Consider the following 27,602-nt stretch of genomic DNA (forward strand, 5'->3'; position numbering starts at 1 on the left):
GAATTTTATCCCTAAAGAGGGTTTACAGTTTAATTTGAAAAGATACATTTACCCCAGTGTTCACAGCAGTACCATTTGCAATAGCCAAGACATGGAAGCAACCTGAATGTCCATCAACAGATAAATGGATAAAGATGTGGTACATTTATACAATGGAATATTACTCAGCCAATAAAAAAGAATGAAATAATGCCATTTACAGCAACACAGATGGACCTAGAGATTATCATACTAAGTGAGGCAAGCCAAAGACAAACATCATACGCTATCACTTGTATCTGGAATCTACAATGACACAGATGAACTTATCTGCAAAACAGAGAGAGACTCACAGACATGGAAACAAACCTACGGTTACCAAAGGGGAAAGTGCTGGAAGGGAGTAAATTAGGAGGTTGGGCTTAGCAGATACAAACTACTATATAACAAACACCTATTATATAGTACAGGGAACTATTTTCAGTATCTTGGAATAAACGATAATAGAAAAGAATCTGAAAAAAAATGTGTGTGTGTATATATATATATGTGTATCTGAGTCATTTTGTTGCACACTGAAACTAACACATTGTAATTCAATTATATTTCAATTAAAAATTTAATAAATTTTTAAAGAGAGTTTATGGGTATAGTTTTGGCATTTTAGGCCTAATAACACCTAGAGCTGAGAGATAAATTCTAAAGTAAATTCTTAATTTAGCACTTTTTCTTTATTGGTTGGACCATAAGAACATAATACAAATATAGACCTTTTATAGCTCCTTTCCTAAAAAATAGAAATAGGTCTAATTCTTCTGGAGATAATTTTTTTAAAGTCTGCTATGGTTTTATGTTTTTATGTATTCCATATAAAAGTATAACAAAAAATTTTAAATATATTTTATTACATATCTGATGTATGCAAAAACATCTTTAAACTTTAAACAAACAGTAACCTACTGATTGTTTTTGTCTCGCCTATTCCTGCTTGAAACCTGCAAAGGAATTAAGATACCCAACCTAAAAGGCCTAATACGGATACTTAGTTGAAAGGAAAAAAATACAGATGTGGTTGCTCTCTCTTGAGGAAACCCTGAGATCTGAGAACGATAATAGATATCATGAGGCTGGGTACCTCGAGTTACTCAGGATCAAACCAAACAGCTCTACAGGGCTTAGTTCACTGATATATTGTGCTTATTAAATACACAGTATTGACAAGAAAAGTCAGCAGAATTGATAAACAAGAGAAATTATTCTCTGGCTTCAAAGTTTTGGAGTCTTCCCTGAGCAGTTTCAACTTCCATAAAGATGGCATCACTGCAGTAATGAAGTGCCCACACTGACATCTACCACCAACCTTCCACAGGAGACAGATCACCCTTCACGACCTACCTTCACATCTGCACTGACTAAAGTTACTGAAGACTTTGGTTCTTTCCCCAAACCTAGGTTTCTAAAAGCATGTCTAAGAACCGTCCTTATCCTCAATGGCATTTTAATGATTCAATCTCTATTCAAGTGTGAATGAAGAAAACTCAGGACTTTTTAAGTCGGATTCTTTGAAAAACAGAGCGCATTTCCTTTTGAACTTTACTAATATGATGACTAGTCATAATGAATGAGGTTTCTATTGATCACCAATTCAATAGTAAAAACAAGCAAGACAACAAGTCTAGTTGAAACACTCACTTTATTGTTGACTGACTGAAATTTTTTGTGTATAAGGTGCTGAAATACTGAGGTGCTAGTCAGGAACCTTGTTAGCCTGTATCAGACCCTACTGACTAATTTACACAGAGATTTTATGTTATCTTTTGCCACTTTTCCAAGACAGTAATGATAGCTTTAGCTGATGAGTAGCAGGCATGTGAGTATAGCAGGAGATCCAGCTCCCCGATGTGTTGTATCAATATATAAAAAAACAGTTTGGAAAGCTGATAAAGGCATTTCATTAATTAAGCCTTAAAACAACTCAAACCAAATCCATGTCAAGGTTCCTGCTTGACACATGTTCCTCAAAAGATATTATCTCTTTCAACATATATGAAGCCAAGAAAGGCATAGTTGAGGGAAGGAATATCACTTACTTAGTGATATTTTACTTATCAGCTTTTTCAACATCACAGAAAAAAGGCAAAGTTCCTTCATTTAGAAACTGGGTCTCCTCTTCACATACTCTACCAAAATACAGAGTCTGACCAAAAGATGTAGGAGTCTTGATAATCCATTCATCTTTTAAACCTTGCTGATAAAGATAAATAAATGTTCATCACATCGACATGGACTAGTCTAATCAGATAGACCAAAGAGGTCACTTTTCAGAACCTATTTTCATATCTAAAGTGAGTCACTGCAGACCAAAACAGAGCTCATCCTTTTCTAAAATACTACTATGTCTGTAATACTTCCAGGGTTTGACATCAATGGGAAGGCACAACGCAATTTAAAAAATGTACTGTTACACCCACCATGGCTGAAAGAGTATTTACGTCACATATCACTATGTGCCTTTCCTTTCTCACTAGTTTCACATTCCTAGGCTTCCCTTTTGTTTCTGCAGTGCTTATAAGGAAAACTGAGGCAGAATCCAGTAAGAAAGTTCTAGTCAACTTTAAAATCAGAAAGCTTCTTGCTGTCATTGGATGAGCAAGTGAGGGATCAACCACAGAAACTGGATATCCAAGATACCTCTCCTAAAAACCAGTTCCACAATTCTACTATTCGAATTTAGGATCCTAAAGAGGGGATGAGATAAAAATGTTAAGTCTATCCCACTATCCAAACTTCTCTCAGAAGCTTAAACCATACATAAACTGTTAAAGGTATAGCTTCTGTTAGGTAACTACTAATCAGTTAGTCCCAAAATTTGCACACAGTATCTTTTACAGCTGAGAATTTATACTTACTGAATGTAAGTATAAACACTGTGTTAAATCTCTTAATGGTTTTGCTCACACATTGTACATTCCCCTTTAAAAATAAAAATATTACACAGGCATCCTTTATCCTTCTACCCACAATATAAATAAAAATATAAAGCTTTAAAACTTGAAATCTACCAGCATTTATAAATACAATTATATTAAACAAGTTAAAATACTTTCCTTTAGAAGATATATTAAACAAGTGATACATTAACAAAACCTTACCATTTATGATACTGTATCATTAAAATTAAAGAAAGATATGAAAATAGAAGAAAGTTCCCATTAATAGAAAAGAATAAGGGGCTGTTAAGTGTGATGGATGGTCCAAGTCCAGATGCCTTGCTCTTGAAACAGAACGCCGGGTGAGGAAGTGAGAGCATTTCCTGGTTAATCATTTAGAAAATTAACTCTTCCCCAGAGTTTCCTCCCTCGAATTCCTGACCCATTTAGACCTGTGATCTTGGTGACCTCACATGGCTTTGCTTCTCACACTCTTCTCTAAAAGGATCACACTGCGATTTGAAACAGATAGACTCAACTCCCCAGTGGAGCTGCACTGACTACTGTTTCAAAGTGGCAAGACGACAAATCAGCACACCCACACACAGACTACTCTCCGGGACCGTACACGCAGCTGTTTTTAGGTGCTTCTTGACTGTAACAGAAGGCCAGGACTTTTCATTTGAAAGGGATCTGGGCAGCAAACAAACAAACAAAAGACTGCTAGATGTCGTGTAGTTTGTCAAGGTGAACAATCTGAACGGAACAGCTGTAGTAAATATCAAATTCCAATTCTCAATTAACAAAATTCTCAATTAACAAAACAAAAATACTTTTTTTTCCTTAACAGAACTGAAAAAAATCCCAACAGTGTGTCACGTGCAAGGCTAGTCTGCCTCCAGCCACAGCTAGTGCACAATGTCACATTTGTCATCCATTCCTCACTCTCTTAATTCTTCCTCCTTTGGAAAGTGTTCCTGCTTGCAGGCAACATCCACCAGCAGATGAAGATCTAGAAAGAAAAAAAAGGTTTGTTTACGCTGTTTCTCAAATTGTAGAGTTCGACAGACAAGGCTTTCAACAAGAAGAATAAGCTGCCATGTTTCACCTGTAAAATGGGCTCTAAAATTACATTATCTCATCAGATTCTCAATTTTTAGGGCATTTCTGTACCTCTAAAGCACAGATGCAGCTCAGTCATTAACCCAAAGAGACTAACAAAGTTTAAAATGTCTCTCCTTTTAGTGATGTCACTAAGCCTTTTTTCATTTCAACTGACTTTTATTGTAAGTATAAAATTAAGAAAAAGTGTAAAAAAGATCAAAGTACAACAAACACACATATGAAAATTCATTTCTTCAATGTTATAAAAATAGGTTCCAGGATTATGAAGTAATGCCTTACGAAAAACAATGTTAAATTAAGTAAACACTACCTTTCCAAAGTTGATTGCCTCCATAAAATTTCTACCTATTGACTAATGCAGCTGATTTGCTTATAAAAGTGTCTATCTGAACTGTCTGTAAAAAAAAATAACCTTCAAGGAGGTCAAGAGACAAAAATTGGGTTCATTAAGAATGGGAAGAAGTAAAGAAGTGAGCTCTCAGCTCAGGTACTAGGTTCTATAACAAAAAAAGCTAAGGCTATGTATAGAAACAGAGTTAAACAGCCTCAGTAACCAATGTGACTTCCAGGCTTCCCAGGTGGCTCAGTGGTAAAAAAAAAAAAGCCGCCTGCCAACGCAGCAGCAGCAGGAGACATGGGTTCCATCCCTGGGTCAGGAAGATCCCTTGAAAAAACGAATAGCAACCCACTCCAGTACTCATGCCTGGAGAATCCCATGGACAGAGGAGCCTGGTGGGCTACAGTCCATGGGGTCACAAAGAGTTGGACAAGACTAAGCAACTGAACAAACGTGGCTTCTAGATTCAATCTAATTAGTTTACAACTTGTAGAATAGCATGGCTTCCCTTGTGGCTCAGCTGGAAAAGAATCCACCTGCAATGAGGGAAACCTGGGTTCCATCCCTGGGTTGGGAAGATCCCCAGGAGAAAGGAAAGACTACCCACTCCAGTATTCTGACCTGGAGAATTCCATGGACTGTAGTCCATGGAGTCGCAAAGAGTTGGACACGACTGAGTGACTTTCACTCACTCACTCTCTCACTCAGAATAACATGACCTGCGAGCCTTTTTAAGGTTGATTTTTAAGCTTACAATCTTGTCCTAGTAGCATTCTGGAGTTAAACTAAACTACACAGAATGAATCCTTAATTTCCTACTAGACATACAGAGACTTCTGTTACAATATTTGTAAAACACAACTTCTGTGGGACTGATCAACAGCCTGAGCAGGAGAGATGAGAGACAATAATTCTATCACCACCTTTGAGAAAATCTAGAGAGCATTTGGAACAGTACTTAATTTTTGCCCTCTTTTGTAAAAGGAAGATCAATTACTAAAGAAAAGTACTAGCTCATCTGGTGAACAGGAGTACAACCTATCCATGAAGAACAAGCAATTTCGAAATTCACTGGCAATCTGGTGGTTAAGAGCTCCACGCTTCCACTGCAGGGGGCATCGGTTCGATCCCTGGTTGGGGAACTAAGATCCTGCATGCTGTGCCTTGCAGCCAAAAAAAAAAATTAGTTAAAAAAAGAAAGTGTAAGTGCAAGTTGCTCAGTTGTGTCCGACTCTTTGTGACCCCATGGACTTTACATTCCATGGAATTCTCCAGGCCAGAATACTGGAGTGGGTAGCCTTTCCTTTCTCCAGGGGATTTTCCCAACCCAGGGATCGAACCCAGGTCTCCTGCATTAAGAACATGCAATTTATCCAGATAAGCATCTTGCAGAAGAACAGACATCAAGTTATCACTTAAAATGGGCTTCTTGTATATCTATGACCATGGCAGCATTATTTACAATAGCCAAAAGGTGAAAGTAATCCAGGAGTCCATCGATGGATGAATGGGAAAACAAGTGTGGTAGATATATACAAAGGGGTATTATTTAGCCTTAAAAAGGAAGGAAATTATGACACATGCTCCATGAATGAGTCTTCAACATGAATGATCTACAACATGAAATAGTCACAAAAGGACAAATATTGTACAATTCTACTCATATGAAGTAGTCAAATTCATAGAAATAAAAGTAGAATGGTGGTTGCCAGGGGCTTCAGGGAAGGATGTAATGGATATGGAGTTTCAGTTTGGGAAGACAAGAAAAGTTCTGGAGATGGATGGTGGTGGTGGTGGTATATAATGTGAATGTACTTAACGCCCCTCAACTGTACACTTAAAACAGTTAAAAAGGTAAATTTTATGTTATATATATTTTACCACAAAAATGGCTTTTTTTTTTTTTCCAAAAATGGCTTCTTTACAGTCTAAGTAACAGGGATAATGACTACAGTTATATCTTAATTTATAGAACATCTTTTTTTCAAGTAACTGAAATGCAGTTATATGGTCATCTAATTAATCCTGAGTAACAGAGAGATGACTGAAAGAACCTCTACACTAGATGATTCCTAAAGCCAATGGTTTCTAAATCTTGCTGCAAACTGGAATCACCCGGGGATCTTTAAAAAAAAAAAAATTGCGATTTAGGGCTTCTACCCCATACATTCTGATTTAATTGGTACAGAGTGCAACCTAGGCATCAGAATTTTAAAAAGCTGATCAAAGGATACAGAATGAGTAATATGTAAGTATGATCATTCTCTAAACACTTCAACTCCACATCAGAATAAGGAGGACAGGGCATGTAGTAATAGAAAATACTAAAACAAGATTTTGGAATATGAACCGACCTAACCGCAGCCCTCTTCTGAAAGCAGAGCAGGAATTCTCGATAATGACAAAGGCTGTTGTTGTTGTTCAGGTGCCAAGTTGTGTTCAACTCTTTGTGACCCCGTGGACTGCAGCAGGCCAGGCCTCCCTCTCCCTCACCATCTCCCGGAGTTTGCCCAAGTTCATGTCCACTGAATCGGTGACAAAGGGAAAGACTATAAAACAAGGCTTAAGACTATAAAACAACTGCAGACCTCTTATGGGGAGGTAGACTGAAGAACAACAACAAATCCTCTTTTTTTCAGTAGACAACTGTCATTTATTAAAAACTTTATCCTACTGATAGGTTCAAATAATGAACAAGAGCACATCACAGATAGGCATGTTTAAAGTAACAATAGCTCAGTGGATAACCAACAAGGTCCTACTGTGTAGCCCAGGGAACTGTGCTCAATGTTATACGTCAGCCTGGATGGGAGGGGAGTTTGGGGGAGAACAGATACATGTATGGTATAGGTATGGCCGAGTCCCTTCGTTGCCCACCTAAAACTATCACAACATTGTTAATTGGCAATATCCCAAAATAAGTTTTAAAAAAATAAAGTAACAATAGCCGGTATGGCTCTATAACAGCCTCAGAATGAGTTATGTAGTGTGAGCAACAAACCCTCTTAGCCTTAATGACTGGGATTTGTTGTTGTTCAGTTGCTCAGTCATGTCTGACTCTGCAACCCCATGGACTGCATCACGCCAGGCTTCCCTGTCCTTCACCACCTCCCAGAGCTTGCTCAAACTCACGTCCCTTGAGTCAGTGTTGCCATCCAACCATCTCATCCTCTGTCATCCCCTTCTCCTTCCGCCTTCAGTCTTTCCCAGCATCAGGGTCTTTTCTAATGAGTCAGCTCTTTGCATCAGGTGGCACAAGTAAGGGAGCTTCAGCTTCAGCATCAGTCCTACCAATGAATATTCAGGACTGATTTCCTTTAGGATTGACCAGTTTGATCTCCCTGCAGTCCAAGGGATTCTCAAGAGTTTTCTCCAACACCATAGTTCAAAAGTATCAATTCTTCAATGCTCAGCCTTCTTTATGGTCCGACTCTCACATCCATACATGACTACTGGAAAAACCACAGCTTTGACTAGACGGACCTTTGTTGGCAAAGTAAGGTCTCTGCTTCTTAATATGCTGTCTAGGTCTGTCATAGCTTTTCCTTCAAGGAGCAAATATCTTTTAATTTCATGACTGCATCACCATCTGCAGTGATTTTGAAGCTCAAAAAAATAAAGTCTCTCACTGTTTCCATTGTTTCCTCATCCTTTTGCCATGAAGTGATGGGACTGGATGCCATGATCTTCGCTTTCTGAATGTTGAGTTTTAAGCCAGTTTTTCACTCTCCTCTTTCACCTTCATCAAGGGCTCTTTAGCTCTTCTTCGCTTTCTGCCATAAGGGTGGTGTTATCTGCATACCTGAGGTTACTGATATTTCTCCCGGCAATCTTTGATTCCAGCTCTGCTTCATCCAGCCAAGCATTTAGCATGATGTACTCTGCATGTAAGTTAAATAAGCAGGGTGACAATATATAGCCTTGATGTATTCCCTTCCCAGTTTGGAACCAGTCCATTGTTCCATGTCCAGTTCTAACTGTTGCTTCTTGACCTGCATGCAGGTTTTTCAGGAGGCAGGTCAGGTGGTCTGGTATTCCCATCTCTTCAAGAATTTTCCACAGCTGGTTGTGATCCACACAGTCGAAAGCTTTAGTGTAGTCAATGAAGCAGATGTTTTTCTGGAACTCTCTTGCTTTTTCATGATCCAGCGGATGTTGGCAATTTGATCTCTGGTTCCTCTGCTTTTTCTAAATCCAGCTTGCACATCTGGAAGTTTTCAGTCACATACTATTGAAGCCTAGCTTGGAGAATTTTGAGCATTACTTTGCTAGCATGTGAAATTAGCGCAATTGTGCGGTAGTCTGAATATTCTTTGGCATTGCCTTTATTTGGGACTGGAATGAAAACTGACCTTTTCCAGTCCTGTGGCCACTGCAGAGTTTTTCAAATTTGCTGGCACACAGTCCCCAATTTGGGGCTGCCCAAGTCTCCAATTTGGCACATAGCTTCTAATAACAAGTATCTAAACCTGATAATTTTATTATTAAGGTGAGCTTCCTTCATTAACAAAGCTGCCAATCAAGGAATGAAGAGCATAGAGACCAATAAAAATGCAAAAAGACAGAAACTAGTCTGATGCTACTAGAGGTTTCTAGGACTTTATTCAAGAATCTTCTATACTCATCAGAGAAGTAAATATTTGAGAATCAAAGCAGCTGAGTTGATCTGAGAGCCAAGAGGCCTCCAGGGACAGGAGTATTGCATCTACTCATTTGGGAATTTTTTTTGACTGCATCTCACAGGATTTTACTTCCCCCATCAGGGATGGTACCCAGGTTCTCAGCAATAAAAGCACAGAGTCCTAACCACTGGACTGCCAGGGAATTCCCTGGAAATGCAAATTCCTACTAAGAGCACTCTCTAGGGCTTGGGGGCTATTACCTTAATGAAATCTCATCCAGAATCCTGCAATAGCTATAGAAAAATGAGAAGTCCTTTCTTCAGGAATGGACTGAACTTTGCTCTTAAACGTTCAATTTCCCTTAACTATAAAGTAACCTATCAAAACATAAGACAGTGTAGCTTCTACAACAAGACTAATATCTGGGTGTATTTGGTTTAGGGTAATTTGATTGTTGGAGAAGGAAATGGCACCCTACTCCAGTACTCGTGCCTGGAAAATCCCATGGATGGAGGAGCCTGGAAGGCTGCAGTCCATGGGGTCTCGAAGAGTCCGACAGGACTGAGCGACTTCACTTTCATGCACTGGAGAAGGAAATGGCAACCCACTCCAGTGTTCTTGCCTGGAGAATCCCAGGGACGGGGGAGCCCAGTGGGCTGCCATCTATGGGGTCGCACAGAATCAGTGTAGAAACTGGACGAGCATTATTGAGTCTAATTTTCAGTACTTGATTTTTTTTTTAATCTGAATGGTATTTTCTTAAGTCAACACGTGTTCAGACGGCCTACACAAGGCGTGGCAATGACTGTCGTTAACAGCCTCCTCCTAATAAAATGCACATCTACTGAAATCAGTACAATTGGGACACCTCATCAACTTGACACCTGTTACTTGGAAAAAAAAAGTCAAAGAAAAAGTGTGAGAAGATACATTTTCAAAACAGTTCAGTTACAGAAGGGTCTCAGATTCAGTCTCAGTTCAGTCTCAGATTAAGTTCTGAGATACAGGATGCCACAGTTCAGTGGGCTACTAAGCAACATAATGACATCCTAACAGTTAATGTTGGCATCACAGTACTTCAGAATTTGGGGCCAAAGAAGTCTTCAGAGATGATTTTAATAAACTTTCTTATTTTTACCATAAATAATGTGAAAGCTGGAACTTCACTGAGGGAAGATACTCTTAATGATACTTACAATTGAAATTCAAGTGATACTTTAGAAATTTTACTTTTAGTTCCTATCAATAATACTTTAAACTTGGAATTTAATATCTACTGAAATAAAAAATACTTAGTCATCTATGAGAACTAAACTGAATACTATAGTTCATTTTGAGTGTTCCCCACAAGTATCTACTGACTTTTTTTTTTTGGAGGATGCTGAAACCCAGGAACAAACCAAGGACCCCTCTTGATTCTTAAGGGCTTCTCTGGCCATCAGTGATCAGGGCTGTGAAAAAATTAGAAGCTAAGAATTAGGACTTTCTAATGCAGGGTGCAAAAGACTGAATGTTTGTATCTCCTCAAAATTCTTGTATTGATATTAAAACCTAACCCCCAATAGGATGGTGTTAGAAAACAGGACTTTGGGGAGGTGATTAAGTTCTGATGGTAGAGCTCTTATGAATGATATTAGAGTCCTTTATAAAAGAGACCCAGAGAGCTCCTCTGCCCCTTCTGCCACGTGAGGACACAGCAAGAAGGCAGGCTATGAGCCAGGAAGCAGACTCTCAGCAGACACTGAATCTGTTGGCACCTTGATCTTCGACTTCCCAGCCTCTGAGGCTGTGAGGAAACACACACACACACACACACACAGACTGTTATTTATAAGCCACCTGGTGTGTGTGTGCTCAGTTGTGTCCAACTCTTTGCGACCCCATGGCCTGTAGCCTGCCAGGTTCTTCTATTCATGGGACTTCCCTGGCAAGAATTCTGGACTCGGTTGCCTTTTCCTACTCCAGGGGGATCTTCCCAATCCAGGGATTGAACTTGCATCTCCTGCATCAACAGGTAGACTCTTTTCCACTGAGCCACCTGGGAATCCCTTATAAGCCATCTAGTCTATGGTATTTTTATTATAGCAGCAGAATGGAGTAAGACACAGAGTAGGCTACATGCTTAGCTTGCAGGCCATATAAAAACAAGTAGTGAGCTAGATTTGGTCCACTGGCTAGTTTACTGACTACTGCCCTAACAGCACACACTAGGGCTTTAATCCAGAGAAATTTAACCAAAACAGGAGAATATTTCATCAAATGGAGTATTATTATTCAGTTGTCAAAAATATCTTTTTCTCCAAAGAAGATCTACAAATGGCCAACAAGCACATGAAAAGATGCTTAACATCATCAATCATGAGGGAAATGGAATTAAAACTACAATAAGACAGATAAATCTACTTAGGATGACTATAGTGATGATAAAAAGTGAAAAATAACAAGTGTTAGGGAAGATGTGGAGAAATGAGGACTCTGGTACATTGCTGGTGGGGATGTAAAATGGTTCAGCCATTATTAAAAATAGTTTGGCAATTCCTCAATAGTTAAACATAGAAATACCATCAATTTAGTTCAGTTCAGTCGCTCAGCTGTGTCCGACTCTTTGTGCCCCCATGGACTGCAACAAACCAGGCTTCCCTGTCTATCACCAACTCCCAGAGTTTACTCAAACTCATGTCCATTGAGTTGGAGATGTCATCCAACCATCTCATCCTTCTGTGTCCCCTTCTCCTCTTGCCTTCAATCTTTCCCAGCATCAGGGTCTTTTCCAATGAGCCAGTTCTTCGCATCAGGTGGCCAAAATACTAGAGTTTCAGTTTCAGCATCAGTCCTTCCAATGTATATTCAGGATTGATTTCCTGTAGGATTGACTGGTTTGATCTCCTTGCAGTCCAAGGGACTCTCAAGAGTCTTCTCCAACACCACAGTTCAAAAGCATCAATTTTTTGGCACTCAGCTTTCTTTATGGTCCAATTCTCACATCCATACACGACTACTGGAAAAACCATAGCTTTGACTAGATGGACCTTTGTTGGCAAAGTAAGGTCTCTGCTTTTTAATATGCTGTCTAGGTTGGTCATAGCTTTTCTTCCAAGGAGCGTCTTTTAATTTCATGGCTGCAATCACCATCTGCAGTGATTTTGGAGCCCAAGAAAATAAAGTCTGTCACTGCTTCCATTGTTTCCCCATCTATTTGCCAAGAAGTGACAGGACCAGATGCCATGATCTTCATTTTTTGAATGTTGAGTTTTAAGCCAGCTTTTTTATTCTCTTCTTTCACTTCATCAAGAGGCTCTTTGATTCTTCTTCGCTTTCTGCCATAAGGGTTAGGTTACTGATATTTCTCCCGGCAATCTTGATTCCATATGATCACAGAAATACCATATGACCCAGCAATTTCACTCCTAGGTATACTCCCAAAAGGATTGAAAGAAGATATTTAAATATATGCACAATGTTTATAGCAGCACTATTCACAATAAGCAAAAAGTAGAAAAAGCCCAAATGCCCATCGGGAGATGAATGGATAAAAAACTGTCATATATATACATATAATGTATTAATAATATTGTTTAGCCATAAGAAGGAATGAAGATCTGATACACATTACCTTGTGGATGAACCTTGAAAACATCATGCTAAGTAAAATAAACTATTAGGTTGGTGAAAAAATAATTGTCGTTTTGCACTGCTGAACTGTGCCTTTTGATATTGGGATACATTCCTAAATAAATGTGGTTATATTACACATCATTTAAATGCACATTTCTCACTTTATGTTTTTTTGCTTATGACATTACTTGCTGTTTATTTTATACTCATTTCAGATTAGAGAAATGATGTTAGACAAAAAGCAAATTTGAGCATTTTTTGTTTGAATCCAAAATGGGTAGTAAAGCAGCAGAGACAACTTGCAATCTCAACAGTGCATTTGGCTCAGAAACTGCTCACACACATACAGTGCAGTGGTGGTTCAAGAAGTTCTGCAGAGGAGATGAGTGCCTCGAAGCTGAGGAGCACAGTGGACAGGCCATCGGAAGTTGACAACGACCAACTGAGAGCCTTCATCAAAGCGGATGCTCTTACAACTATATGAGAAGTTGCCAAAGAAATGGATGTCAACCATTCTACAGTCATCTGGCATTTGAAGCAAATTGGAAAGTTGAAAAAGTTCACTAAGTAGATGCCTCATAAGCTAACCAAAAATAAAAAATACTGTCATTTTGAAGTGCCGTCTTCTCTTATTCTACCCAACAACAGTGAACCATTTTTCAATTGAATTATGACGTGTGATGCAAAGTGGATTTTATACAACAACCAGCAATGATCAGGTCAATGTCTGGACCAAGAAGCTCCAAAGCACTTCCCAAAGCCAAGCTTGCACCAAAAAAAAGGGTCAGAGTCACTGTTTGGTGGTCTGCTGCTGGTCTGCTCCATACAGCTTCCTGAATCCCAGTGAAATCATTACATCTGAGAAGTATGCTCAGCAAATCGATGAGACGCACTGAAAATTGCAACACCTGCAGCTGGCACTGGTCAACAGAAAGGGCCCAATTCTTCTCCACAACAATGCCCAACCACATGTTGCACAACCAACACTTCCCCAGTTAAATTAATGGGGCTACAAAGTTTTGCCTCAACCACCATATTCACCTGACCTCTTGCCAGCCAACTACCACTTCAACCATCTCAACCACATTTGCAGGTATAACGCTTCCACAATCAGCAGGAGGTAGAAAATATTTTCCAAGAGTTCGTCAAATCCTGAAGCATGGATTTTTACACTCCAGGAATAAACAGTTTTATTCTTCATTGGCCAAAATGTGTTGATTATAATGGCTCCTGTTTTGATTAACAAAGATGTGTCTGAGCCTAGTTATAATGATTTAAAATTCATAGTCCAAAACCGCAATAACTTTTGTCCCAACCTAACAGACACAAAAGGTCATATATCCTATGATTTCGTTTATACAAACTATCCAGAATAGGTAAATCCATAGAGACAGAACACAGACTGGTGGTTGCCAAGGGCTTCGGAGAGGAGGGAACGGAGGGCAGCTGCTTAAGGAACGGGGTTTTCTTTTGGAGTGATGCCAAGTCTTGGATCCAGACAGACAGTGCACCGACACTGTGAACGTCCTAAATGACAGAACCTTTCACTTTAAAGTGGTTACTTTATGTTATGTGAATTTCCCCTAAAAATGTATACTTTCCTATCAGTTTGAAATGATGGGACAGAAAGGAGAGGAAAGCAGGAAATGGCTATAAAAACTAACTTATAACCACACATATCTCAGTTTTCACTGTCAGAGCACAATAACGAGATGCAGAACGTTTACCTTTAGTAAGACACGTGCAGTTCTTAGTTCCAGCAGAATAGAACTGCAGAGGACACTACTTCCGTATCCCTAGAGTCCCTAGCACTGGACTGACCCTAGGAAGTTATTAAAAAGCACTCATTAAAAGCAACCTATGGGGTGACTGACTCCTCAGATGTTCAAAACTTATCTTTTGGTGGCTAATTAAAGACTGTTCATAGAGACAGAAGGTAAGATAGGTTTTCCAGGTGCTGGCAGGTGAGAAGAAAAACAAGAATTGTTTAATAATCAGAGTTTCGGTTTTACAAAATGAAAAGAGTTCTGGAGATAGATGGTGGAGATGATACAGAACAGTATGAATGGACTGCAGGCCACTGAACTACACACTTAAAAAATAGTTAAGATACTGAACTTTGTTTTGTGTATTTTACCACGATTTTTTTAAAGATCATTTTTTCCCAGGATCTTTTAAGCATATGAGTAAGATCAAATGGTGCATAAACGCTGAGTGCCACAGGCAATCCTGCAGGGGCTGGAGATGAACACAACAGAATTCTTGTCCTCATGGAGCTTACCTTCAGAGGGAGAGAAAAATAATATAAAATGTCACGTAGTGATGAGCACTATAGAAGACAAACGAAGATCAATAAAGAATAGGGACTGAGGGAGGGCAGGCCACGGGGAATAGGGTACCTATTACAGACAGGATAATCAAGAAGGTTCCCACGATGACCTGGCATTTGAGTAGAGAACTGAATGTAATGAGAAAGCCATGTGACTACCTGGGTAAAGAAAAATTTCGGGGAGGGATAAGACCAAATAGGAAGGCAGGACCATGCTTGGTGTGTTCAGAGAATAGTGAAGAGGCTGCTGTGGCTGGAACAGATGAGGGAGATAGAAGGTGGTAGGAGATAAAGTCAGAGCAGTTGCCAAAATCATAGTATGAATTTTTACATTTTCCTCTAAATGTGAAAGAAAACCACTGGAAAAATTGAAGCAGGGAAATAATTTTAAGAGGATCACTCTGATTGCTGTGTGGAGAAAAAAAAAAACAAAAACAAAAACTGTAGGAGCACACAGTGGAAGAAGAAAGATTAGGCAAGAGATGCAGCGGCTTGGACCATGGTGACAGCATGTAAAGGTGGTAAGTGGTCAGATTCTGGATCTGCACTGAGATAGAGCTGATAGAATTTGCTGATGCATGGGATGTGAACAAAGAGAGTCAAGGAAGACTTCAAGACTTTTGGTTGACTAGAGGTAGCTAGAAGTACTATTTCCTGAAATAAGTAAAACTGGGGAAAGGAGTTACAATGTATTTGGGACACTACTGGACATACAAATGAAGAGGTAGCATGGGAAAAAAAGGTATGCACATTTGGAGTTCAGAGAAGATTGAGACTTAAGATATAAATTTAGGAGTCAGCACTATGAAGACGATAAAAGCAATGAGACTTGTTGATATAACCTAGGAACTGACTAGAGAGAGAAGAAAAGAGGTCCAAGAATTGAGCTCTGGGATTCATCAATATTTAGAAGTGAGGGCAGACAAAGAAGATTTAGTAAAATAAACTACAGAGTGGCCAGTGAAACTGAAGAAAATCCAGGAAAGGGTGATATTCCAGAAGCCAACTGAAGGCTGAGGTTGTCGGTTCAATGCTGCCGAGGTGCAGGGGACGGAGAACAGACCACTGGATTTGGCACCATGGCAGTAATAGAAAACTTTGATAAGAGCAGTTTCAGCTGAGTAGCAGGAATGAAAACCCGATTAGAAAATCTGGTTGAGATAAGGATATGCTTTCAAGGAGCTTTTCTCTAGGGGGTAGAGGAAAAAATGTAGTAGCTAGACGAAAATATGAATGAAGGGAAAGTGAGAGGAATTACTTTTAACACAGAACCTGTGTGATGGCATGGTGTATGCTAACGGGAATTATCTAATATAAAAGGTAAAACGTGATTATTGAAGAGTAAGGGGAGGATAACTGTTCAGGGCTAAGTCTGTGAGACACAGAAGGGGATTTTGTACACAAATGGAAGGATTGGCCTTTTCCCATTATAAAAGGAAGAAAGGCAAAGTGTAGAGTTACACAGTGGTAGACTGACAGATTTGTTGGTGGAGAGATATGAAAGTTCTCTTCTAGCTGCTTCTATTTTCTCAGTAAAACAAGAAACAAGCTCAAAGCTGAGAATGAAAAGAGAGGAGTTGTGTTGGAAGTTGGAGCGGAGATGATATGATACAGTGGCTTTGGAAAATGGGGAGTGTACTGACTAGGGAAATATTACTGGGCTGCCAAGAACACTAAGAGCTCTCATGAATTTAAAATGAGACCATTCATTTTGAAAAATATTTGACAGTAATAAACATCAAAGTAATAACTATTATGAAAATAACAATTTTGCTAAAATTCTATTGCTACCATGTATTTTCTATATATCAGGCACCATACTAAGCCAGTTATATGTTTTATATAAACATATGTCTTCTTATTATCCTCATTTTACAGATCAAACTGAGGCTCAGTAAACAGTCCGGATTTTAATTTAGTTTTTTCTAATATCAGAAGCTTTCTTCCTGTTGACTGTATTGTACAGCCTCTAACAATATGTAAATCTTACACTGAATGTGGTTAAAATCTTTTAATGCCATAGGACCTTATATGTACCAATGTTCTTATAGCCCAACTGTTTGTTAGACTAAGTTCTATCAAGGAAGAATAATTTGCAACTATTTCTCCCTATATTTGCATTACAAAAGCTAATTCCTGGAACTTCCCTGGTGGTCCAGTGGCTAAGACTCCATGTTACCAATGCAGGGGGCCTGGGTTTTATCCCTGGTCAGGGAACTAGGTCCCATGTGCTGCAACTAAAGATCCCACGTGACACAATGAAGACTGAGGGTCCTGTAGGTAGCAACTAAGACCCAGCAGCCAATAAATACATTTTTTAAAAAAAATATTTTTTCTAAAAGCCAACGTTTTATCATGGATGTTCTAGTTGAAGCATGTCATTTGCTCCCTGCCCCTAATAACATGAAAGTGTCATTAGATGTCATAATAATATCAACATTTCACAACTCCTCTGTTTCACGGCAGGAAGCCAAGGTCAATTAACACTCACCTATCAACACCACTGACCAAAGAATTAGGCTTTACTGAGGAATGGAGGCAGGGTTGGGGTGGGGTGGGGGGTGGGGTGAGGGGGTGAGGACATAAGAGTTAAAACAAATAATATGCTAACTACCTTATCAGTTACAACCATATTATGGAGGGAAAGAGAGGAAATTATTATTTTAACAGCAGGTACCAGAGTCCCTCCTGGGGAGGTAACTGTCTGTTGAAGAATATATCTTGACAATATATCCTGTTTTCGCTGGGCAAGATGAGGTCTCGAGGCCTCATTAGGAAACGGACACCTAACCTTCTCTGCCTATGACACAGAATTAAGGGCCTACTCATCTCACACGCTAGTAACGTAATGCTCAAAATTATCCAAGCAAGGCTTCACCAATACGTGAACCATGAACTTTCAGATGTTCAAGCTGGTTTTAGAAAAGGCAGAGGAACCAGAGATCAAATTGCCAACATCCGCTGGATCATCGAAAAAGCAAGAGAGGTCCAGAAAAACATCTATTTCTGCTTTATTGACTATGCCAAAGCCTTTGACTGTGTGGATCACAATAAACTGCGGAAAATTCTTCAAGAGATGGGAATACCAGACCACCTGTCAGGAAGCAACAGTTAGAACTGGACATGGAACAACAGACTGGTTCCAAATAGGAAAAGGAGTATGTCAAGGCTGTATATTGTCACCCTGCTTATTTAACTTATATGCAGCGTACATCATGAGAAACGCTGGGCTGGAAGAAGCACAAGCTGAAATCAAGATTGCCGGGAGAAATATCAATAACCTCAGATATGCAGATGACACCACCCTTATGGCAGAAAGTGAAGAGGAACTCAAAAGCCTCTTGATGAAAGTTAAAGAGGAGAGTGAAAAAGTTGGCTTAAAGCTCAACATTCAGAAAACTAAGATCATGGCATCTGGTCTCATCACTTCATGGGAAATAGATGGGGAAACAGTGGAAACAATGTCAGACTTTATTTTTGGGGGCTCCAAAATCACTGCAGATGGTGACTGCAGCCATGAAATTAAAAGACGCTTACTCCTTGGAAGGAAAGTTATGACCAACCTATATAGCATATTCAAAAGCAGAGACATTACTTTGCCAACAAAGGTCCGTCTAGTCAAGGCTATGGTTTTTCCTGTGGTCATGTACGGATGTGAGAGTTGGACTGTAAAGAAAGCTGAGCACCGAAGAATTGATGCTTCTGAACTGTGGTGTTGGAGAAGACTCTTGAGAGTCCCTTGGACTGCAAGGAGATCCAGCCAGTCCATTCAAAAGGAGATCAGTCCTGGGTGTTCTTTGGAAGGACTGATGCTGAAGCTGAAACTCAAATACTTTGGCCACCTCATGTGAAGAGTTGACTCATTGGAAAAGACTCTGATGCTGGGAGGGATTGGGAGCAGGAGGAGAAGGGACGACAGAGGATGAGATGTCTGGATGGCATCACCGACTCAATGGACATGAATTTGAGCGAACTCTGGGAGTTGGTGATGGATAGGGAGGCCTGACATGCTGTAATTCATGCGGTCGCAAAGAGTTGGACACAACTGAGCGACTGAACTGAACTGAACTGATAGAACAGAAAAAAAAAAAAAAAGGATATCAGAGAAGAGAAGCTATGGTCCCAGTACAAGGAAAGAGGATAATATGGCAGGAGTCCACATCGACTAGTAACAAGCAAAGATGAAAGACTGGTAAAGTAACTGAAGGTCTTTTAAAAAGAATAGTTAACGTTCCATTTTAAATTATTTGCAATATTTTAAATGCAAACCCTTTCTACTCCATCAAATCAGAACAGTGTGCAACACATATGAATACCTTACGTAACTGCTGGGGGTTGCGGGCAGAGCAGTGGTGGGCGGGGTGGCGGGTGGAGGGGGCAATCAAAGCTAGGGGGCTGACTCCACACGTGGTCCGGCAAGGAGCAAGCGGTGAGAAACTGATGAACTGAGAATTAAACAAAAGCAGAAACTCAAAACTAAAAGCCATTGTAAGCCCTGGAAGTTCTCAGAAATCCTGAAAAAGAATTTTTGGTGTGGGATAAGGTTAGCTTGAGTCAATCATATCTAAATCTCAAAAGTCACATTAATATTTGGCATATAAAAATTTTTTTCAAAACACTTTTTAAATTGATCTCTTCTATCATTTTGAAGCTTTTTAAATTCATACTATAAAGTATAAAGAAACTCTTTACAGTATTTAAACTATATTAAATTTTTTTCAATTTTAAAAAACTAGAAAAATACAAAAAGATTGATTTTCCCATAATCCCACCATTATGTATACTCATACACAAATTAAAAAGTAAAAAAAACCTTTCTACACCTCCTATTTTACTTCCTCAGAGGTAACCACTGTTACATGTATCAGTTTTATTCATTTCAGACTTTTTAATATAATTTTACAGTATGTATTTTTCTTTTTCCCTTTCTAGAAAGCAAGTTGTACTAGACACGTTGTACTGTAACTTGCTTCATTCACTTAACATACTGTGAACACTATCTTTCCAAGTAAAAACATATCAACCTACTTTATTTTGTTAAATGATTACATAGTATTTCATTACATGAATTTACCACAGTTTGTCTAGTTCTCCATTGTCAGGCATTTATGCTTTTTGCCAAATGTTTGTTACTATAAATAACACACTATACTGAACTTTATAAGAAAGATTCCTAGGAGTAGAGTTTCTAAGTCAAAGCATATGAGGACTTTAGTTATTTACAGACCATGCCAAACTGCCCTCCAAAAGGCTCTACAAATTTACATTCCAATTATCAAACAGTGTATCCTACATCTTTGTCAAACCTGGATATTATCAATAGTTCAAGTTTTGTCAATCAGATTGAAAAATAAATGTTTTTGGTTGATTTAGTACTTGCATTTCTCTCATTACTGATTTTGCTGAATTGGTTCAACATCCTTCTATACACTTACTGGTCAATTGTATCTCTTCAACTGAATTACACATTAATATAACTTTATTTCTTTTTATTGGATTGCATTCTTCTAGTTGTAGAAGCTTTTATGTATTATGAATACAATGTTCTATATTTCGTGTTGTAAATATTTTCTCAAAGTCCATAAAACAGAGACTTCTGGTTGTCTCCTAATATTTATTCTTCTTTTAAAAAGGCAAATAACCCCCAGCTAAAGATCATATTTCCAAGCTCCCCTGCAGCCTGTTCAACCAGGTGACCAAGTTCTAGTCAAACTGATGTGGTGTAGCCATGATTATGCTCATAAAAGAAAGGGATGTTTATAGCAATCTGCTGGCTGATGAGGGCAAAGTGATGAGCCGTCTTTAACCGTGTAACACCTGAGGGCCAGCAGAGAAGTGAAGCTGCCACAGCACCTCTGGACAGCTTACTCTCAGACTGTAACATGAGCAAGAAAATCAACTTCTAAATTGTTTAAGACACTGGTATTTTGCTTTTTACAGTAGCCTAATTCATACGTGGACTAATATGGAATTTGGAATCTACAGTGAGGTGCTGCTTGTAATTCAAATAAAAATATGTGATTCTAGCTCAGCAGTCAGAAGGCAGGTGGTTGAGACACAGTGGGCTAGAATGTTGGTGATCTCTGTAATCCACATCAAAACACTTGGTAAAATCATTGCCTGTGACACCCTGGAAAGCAGACCACATGCCAATGGGTATGTAACCAGAAGGGGAAAGGCTGAAAACATTCACAATGTGTTGGCTGTTTCCTGACACATTCAGCAAAGCCCAAAAAGATAAACTCTAGCTAGAGGTAGCTGGCATGCAAGTAGAGACGCAAGAAAATATTCCTCTGCCTGTGGTTGGTCACCAACTGACTAGCGTTCAGTAATGTGAGGTTTGCTGTAATATCCCAACTTGAAACAGTAGTAAGAGGTACCTCTAAGCTTTTCTCAAGTACTTCTGACTATGACGAAAATCAGATTAAGAGTCTTATCTTAAAAAAAAAGTGTTATCTTTCCAATCAAACCCATCTTTTCAGATATCTCAATATAAAGTGCCATTAGGTTGAGGGAAGAGGATGGGCAAAGTGCAAACAGTAAATCAAATACCAGACTTTTCAGGCTTAAAAACTACCTAGATGAGAAGTCTAACACACACTTGGAACGACCAAAGAGAAACAAAAGTCTTCCAAGTTCTTTCGAAAGAATTAAAATGCCAGAGGTATAAAAAGCCTGGCCTGTTAAAATGTGTGATTGTTCAGCCTCTGAAGTAATCCTCAGACCCTTTAGGTCCACTCTAGCAGAAGCAGGCAACAAAAACTGGATTGCTTCAAAAACATGCATATTCCCCAGCACCACTGCAACATAATGATTTGTGTGTATCAATAATGTGTTCCTTTTGATTGCTGAAAAGTACTCGATAGCATGGATATACTATAATCTATCTGTTCACTTTTTAATGGACATCTGCAGTAGTTTCTAGGGCTCTCTGTGTATGTGCGCTTAGTTGCTCAGTCCTGTCTGACTCTGCAACTCTATGGACTGGAGTCCGCCAGGCTCCTCTGTCCATGGAATTCTCCAGGCAAGAATAGTGCAGTGGGTTGCCATTCCCTTCTCCAGGGGATCCCTGGGTTGTAATATTTGACTGCACCTGGTCTTAGTTGCTGCAAAATGGATCTTCAGTTTTCACTGCGGCATGCTGGATCTTTAGGTGTGGCATTCAAACTCTTAGTTGTGGTATATGAGATCTAGTTCCTTGACCAGGGATCAAACCTGGGCCCCCTGCAGTAGGAGCTTGGAGTCTTAGTCATTAGACACCAAGGAAGTCTCTCTCATTGGAGTTTTAATCTGACTTCCCTGATGATTAAACATCTATTCATGTGCTTACTGGTCATCTGTATATCTTCTTTTGAAGAATGTCTCCTCCTGTTGTCGCCTCACCTTAAGAGTTCTTTTCACATTCGAGATACTATCTTTGTTTTGATATATGTGTTGTCAATATTTTCTGCTAGTTTTTGGCCTGCCTTTTCATTTTCTGAAAGATATCTTTCAAAGAGCAAAAGTTTTAAATTTTGATGAAATCCAATTTACCAATTTTTTCTTTATTGACCATATATTTTGTGTCCTAAGAAATTTTTGCCCAAAGCAAAGTTTGTCTTTCTTTTTTCCCAAGATGTTTTATAGCTGTAGGTTTTAAATTTAGGTCTGTAAAGCATGTTTCTTTATTCTTTTTTTTTTAAGTTAGTTAATTTTTGTGTGAGGTGTGAGGTATGCGTCAACGTTAATTTTGTTGGAAACACTTTCCTTTCCCCATTGCACTGCCTTAGCACCTTTGTTGAAACTCAATTGACCACATAGGTGTGGATCTATTTCTGGACTTCCTATTTTGTTTCATTCATCTGATTGCCTCCCTTTTCACCAATACCAAACTATTTTGATTATTATTGCTTTATGGCAAGTCTTCAGTTCAGTTCAGTTCAATCACTCAGTTGTGTCTGACTCTTTGCAACCCCATGGACTGCAACACACCAGGTTTCCCCGTCCATCCCCAACTCCCAGAGCTTGCTCAAACTCATGTCTATTGAGTCAGAGATGTCATCCAACCGTCTCATCCTCTATTGTCCCCTTGTCCTCCTGCCTTCAATCCTTCCCAGCATCAGGGTCTTTTCTAATGAGTCAGTTCTTCACATCAGGTGGCCAAAGTATTGGAGTTTCAGCTTCAACATCAGTCCTTCCAATGAATACCCAGGACCGATCTCCTTTAGGATTGACTGGTTGGACCTCCTTGCAGTCCAAGGGTCTCTCAAGAGTCTTCTCCAACTCCACAGTTCAAAAGCATCAATTCTTTGGCACTCAGCTTTATAGTCCAACTCTCACATCCATACATGACTACTGGAAAAACCATAGCTTTGACTAGATGGACCTTTGTCGGCAAAGTAATGTCTCTGCTTTTTAACATGCTGTCTAGGTTGGCCATAGCTTTTCTTCCAAGGAGTAAGCGTCTTTTAATTTCATGGCTGCAGTCAAAACCTGCAGTGATTTTGAAGCCCAAAAGAATAAAGTCTCTCGCTGTTTCCCCATCTACTTGCCATGAAATGATGGGACCAGATGCCATGATCTTAGTTTTCTGAACGTTAAGTTTTAAGTCCATGTTTTCACTCTCCTCTTTCACTTTCATCAAGAGGCTCTTTAGTTCTTCTTCTCTTTCTGCCATAAATGTGCTGTCATTTGCGTATCTGAGGTTATTGTTATTTCTTCCGGCAATCTTGATTCCAGCTTGTGCTTTCATCCAGCCAGGCATCTCGCATGATGTATTCTGCATATAAGTTAAATAATCAGGGTGACAATATACAGCCTAGATGTACTATCTGGAACCTGTCTGTTGTTCTGTGTCCGGTTCTAACTGTTGCTTCTTGACCTGCATACAGATTTCTCATGAGGCAGGTAAGGTGGGCTGGTATTCCCATCTCTTTTAAGAATTTTCCACAGTTTGATGCGATCCACACAGTCAAAGGCTTTGGCGTAGTCAATAAAGCAGAAGTAGATGTTTTTCTGGAACTCTCTTGCTTTTTTGATCATCCTAATGATTCAGGATGGTAAGTCTGGTAAAGCCTCCTCCAACTTTTTATTTTTAAAACTTGCTTTGGTTAATCTGTGTCCTTAGAATTTTCTTTTAAATTTTAGAATCAGCTTGTCATTAAAGAAAAAGTGTCTACTAGAATTCTGATTAGGATTGCATTGAGTTTACAGATCAATTTGGGGAGAACTGTCACTTTAACAACACTGGCTGTTCTTAAATTCATGAACATGGCACATCTTTGTATTTCTTTAATTAATTTTTATTAATTCCTTTCAGCAAAATTTGTAGCTTTCAGTGTCGAGGTCTTAGACATCTTTTGTTCAGTATATACCTAGGTATCTTTTGATTTTGGTCCTATTGTAACTGTTTGATTTTTTAAAATTTCATTTTCCAGTTGTGTGCTAATTTATAAAGAAGGAATTGTGTCTGCATATTAACTATATGGCCTGCTAAGTAAGACATAACCTTGCTAATTCATTTATTTGTTCTAGTAGTTTTGCTACATTCCTCAGATTTTTAACATAAGTAACCATATCATCTGCAAATACGGTTTCACTTCTCCCTTTCCCATCTATACATCTTTTACTTCTTTTTATTGCCTATTGCAATGGCTAGGTCCATGGGTACAATATTGAATACAAGTCATAAAAGTGGGCATCCTTGCCTTGTCCCCAATCTCAGGGGTAAACAGCTTAGTCTTTCACTATTGATCATGATCCTTTCTATACAGATTTTATAGATGTTTCTCTATCGGTTTGAAAAAGTTTCCACTATCCCTATGTTGTTGAGAGATTTTTATTACTAAAGTGTGCTGAAGTCTGTCAAGTGTGTTCCTTGCATCTACTGAAACTGTCATAGTTTTTCTCCTTTATTCTGTTAATATGATGAATAACATCATTTAACATTTGAAATACAATCAAGTCTTGCATTCTTGAGACAAATTCTATTTGGTTTGTCCATCATTATTTTTACACATTGTTGGAGTCAATTTACTAATAATATTTTGTTAATTATTTTTGCACATATATTCATGCAGATTATTAGTCTGTAATTTCCTTTCTTCTTGTGAGGAAAATATTTGATAACCAACTTCTTTAAAAGAAAGATGTAGGGCTATTCATCGGGTCTTCTTGTGTGAATTCTGTCAAGTTGTATTTTTTAAGAAACGTGTCTATTCCATTTATGTAGCTGTGTTCATTGACATAAGGCTGTCCGTGGTATTCTCTTATTATCATTTTACCATTCATAGATTCTGAGGTATTAGTCTCTTTTTCATTCTTAATAGTTATGATTTGTGTTCTGTTTGTAATCTCAGGGGATCAGTCTAGCTAAGAGTTTGTCAAAATTTTCGATCTTTTCAAAGAGCTAGTTTTACATTTGTTAGTCTTCTCAATTGTCTGTCTTCTATATCACTGACTTCTACTTTTAATTTATTTATTTTTGGCTGTGTTGTGTGGCTTGTGGGATCTTAGTTCTAGGGATCCTGGACTAGGGATAGAACCCACACCCTTGGAGTGTCCTTTGGAAAGTCCAAAGTTCTGAGTACTAACCACTGGACCACCAGGGAATTCCCTCTGCTTTTATTTTTAACATTTACTTTGGGTTTATTTTCCTCTTCTTTTTCTAGTTTCATATGGTAAAACCTCAGGTCATTGATTTTAGGTCTTACTTATTTTCTATTAGCCTTTAAAGCTGTATGTTTCATTCTAACACTGCTTTAGCTGCATCCCACAAACTCGGATATTGTATTTTGATTGTCACTCAATTAAAAATATTTTCTAATTTTTCTTGTGATTTTGTCTTTGACTCACAAATTATTTAGAAGTATGCTACTTTATTTCCAGATATTTGATCTTTTCCTAATTTGTTATTAATTTCTAATTTAATCTGTTATATTCAGAAAATACACTTTGTATGACTTCAATTCTTTTCAATGTATTGAGACTTGTCTTATGGCCCAGTGAATGACCTATCTGGTAAATGTACCGTATGCACTTGAGAACAATGTATATACTCTGCAAGCACTGGACGCTCAGTGTCCAAACATGCCAATTAGATCAAGGTGGTTACCTTGTTCATATCCTCTTTGTCTTTAACTGATATTTTGTCTGGTTATTCTATCAACTGCTCATATAAAAGTATTAAAATATCCTAGTACATTGAGGAATTGTCTGTTTCTCTCTTTAAATTTTGTTATTTTGTTTCATGTATTTTGAAGCTCCATTATTACACAAAACACATTTATAATTGGTGTGTTGCTGTTTTTCAGTCACTTAGTCAAATCCGACTCTTTGTGACCCCATGGACTGCAGCACACCAGGCTTCTCTGTCCTTCACTATCTCCCAGAGTCTGTTCAAACCCATGTCCATTGAGTCGATGATGCCATCCAACCATCTCATCCTCTGTCATCCCCTTGTCCTCATGCCCTCAATCTTTCCCAGCAGCAGGGTCTTTTCCACTGAGTTGGCTCTTTGCATCAAAGTGTAGGAGTAAGGAGCATCAGTCCTTCCAGGGAATATTCAGGGTTCATTTCCTTTAGGATCAACTGGTTTGATCTCCTTGCAGTCCAAGGGACTCTCAAGAGTCTTCTCCGGCACCACAGTTCAAAAATATCAATTCTTCGACAATCAGCCTTCTTTATAGTCCAACGCTCACATCTGTATATGACTACTGGAAAAACTATAGTTCTGACAATATGGACATTTGCCGGCAAAGTGATGCTTCTGCTTTTTAATATACTATCTAGTTTGTCACAGCTTTTCTTCCAAGGAGCAAGCGTCTTTTAATTTCATGGCTGCAGTCACTGTCCATAGTGATTTTGGAGCCCAAGAAAAGTCTGTCACTGTTTCCATTTTTCCCCATCTATTTGACATGAAGTGATGGGACCAGATGCCATGATCTTAGTTTTTTGAATGTTGAGATTTAAGCCAGCTTTTTCACTCTCCTCTTTCACCTTCATCAAGAGGCTCTTTATTTCCTCTTCACTTTCTGCTATTAGGAATCATCTGCATATCTAAGGTTACTGATATTTCTCCCAGCAATCGTAATTATAGCTTGGGATGCATCCACGGTGGCATTTCACATGATGCACTCTGCATGTAAGTTAAAAACGCAGGGTGACAATATACAGCCTTGATTTACTCCGTTTCCAATTTGGAACCAATCCATTGTTCCAAGTCCAGTTCTAACTACTGCTTCTTGACCTGCATACAGGTTTCTCAGGAGGCAGGTAAGGTGGTCTGATATTCCCATCTCTTTAAGTATTTTCCACAGTTGGTTGTGATCCACACAGTTGAAGGCTTTAGCATAGTCAATGAAGCAGATGTTTTTCTGGAATTCCCTTACTTTTTCTACGATCCAGCCGATGTTGGCAATTTGATCTCTGGTTCCTCTGCCTTTTCTAAATCCAGCTTGAACATCTGGAAGTTCTTGGTTCATGTACTGTTGAAGCCTTGGCTTGAAGGATTTGGAGCATTACCTTGGTAGCATGTGAAATGAACGCAAGTATGTGGTAGTTTGAACATTCTTTGTCCTACCTCCCTGATAAACTGTTCATCATTATGAAGTGGCCCTTGGCTTGAAGGATTTGGAGCATTACCTTGCTCGCATGTGAAATGAGCACAAGTATGTGATAGTTCAAAC

The 27,602-nt window shown here is 38.8% G+C and overlaps 1 protein-coding gene across 1 annotated transcript in view; it reads right to left on the reverse strand.

The window, feature by feature from the left end:
- Nucleotides 1–585: 585 nt before the first annotated feature.
- Nucleotides 586–27,602, reverse strand: part of HSF5 (heat shock transcription factor 5) — a 53,736-nt gene continuing 26,719 nt past the window's right edge. Inside the window, exon 6 of the mRNA XM_027518623.1 lies at nt 586–3,921. Within this exon, the coding sequence (XP_027374424.1) occupies nt 3,851–3,921 (71 nt within the window). The 3' untranslated portion in view covers nt 586–3,850. The remainder of the gene's footprint in view (nt 3,922–27,602) is intronic.

This window comes from Bos indicus x Bos taurus, chromosome 19 (assembly GCF_003369695.1).
Source record: "Bos indicus x Bos taurus breed Angus x Brahman F1 hybrid chromosome 19, Bos_hybrid_MaternalHap_v2.0, whole genome shotgun sequence".
In the NCBI taxonomy this organism is placed as follows: Eukaryota; Metazoa; Chordata; class Mammalia; order Artiodactyla; family Bovidae; genus Bos; species Bos indicus x Bos taurus.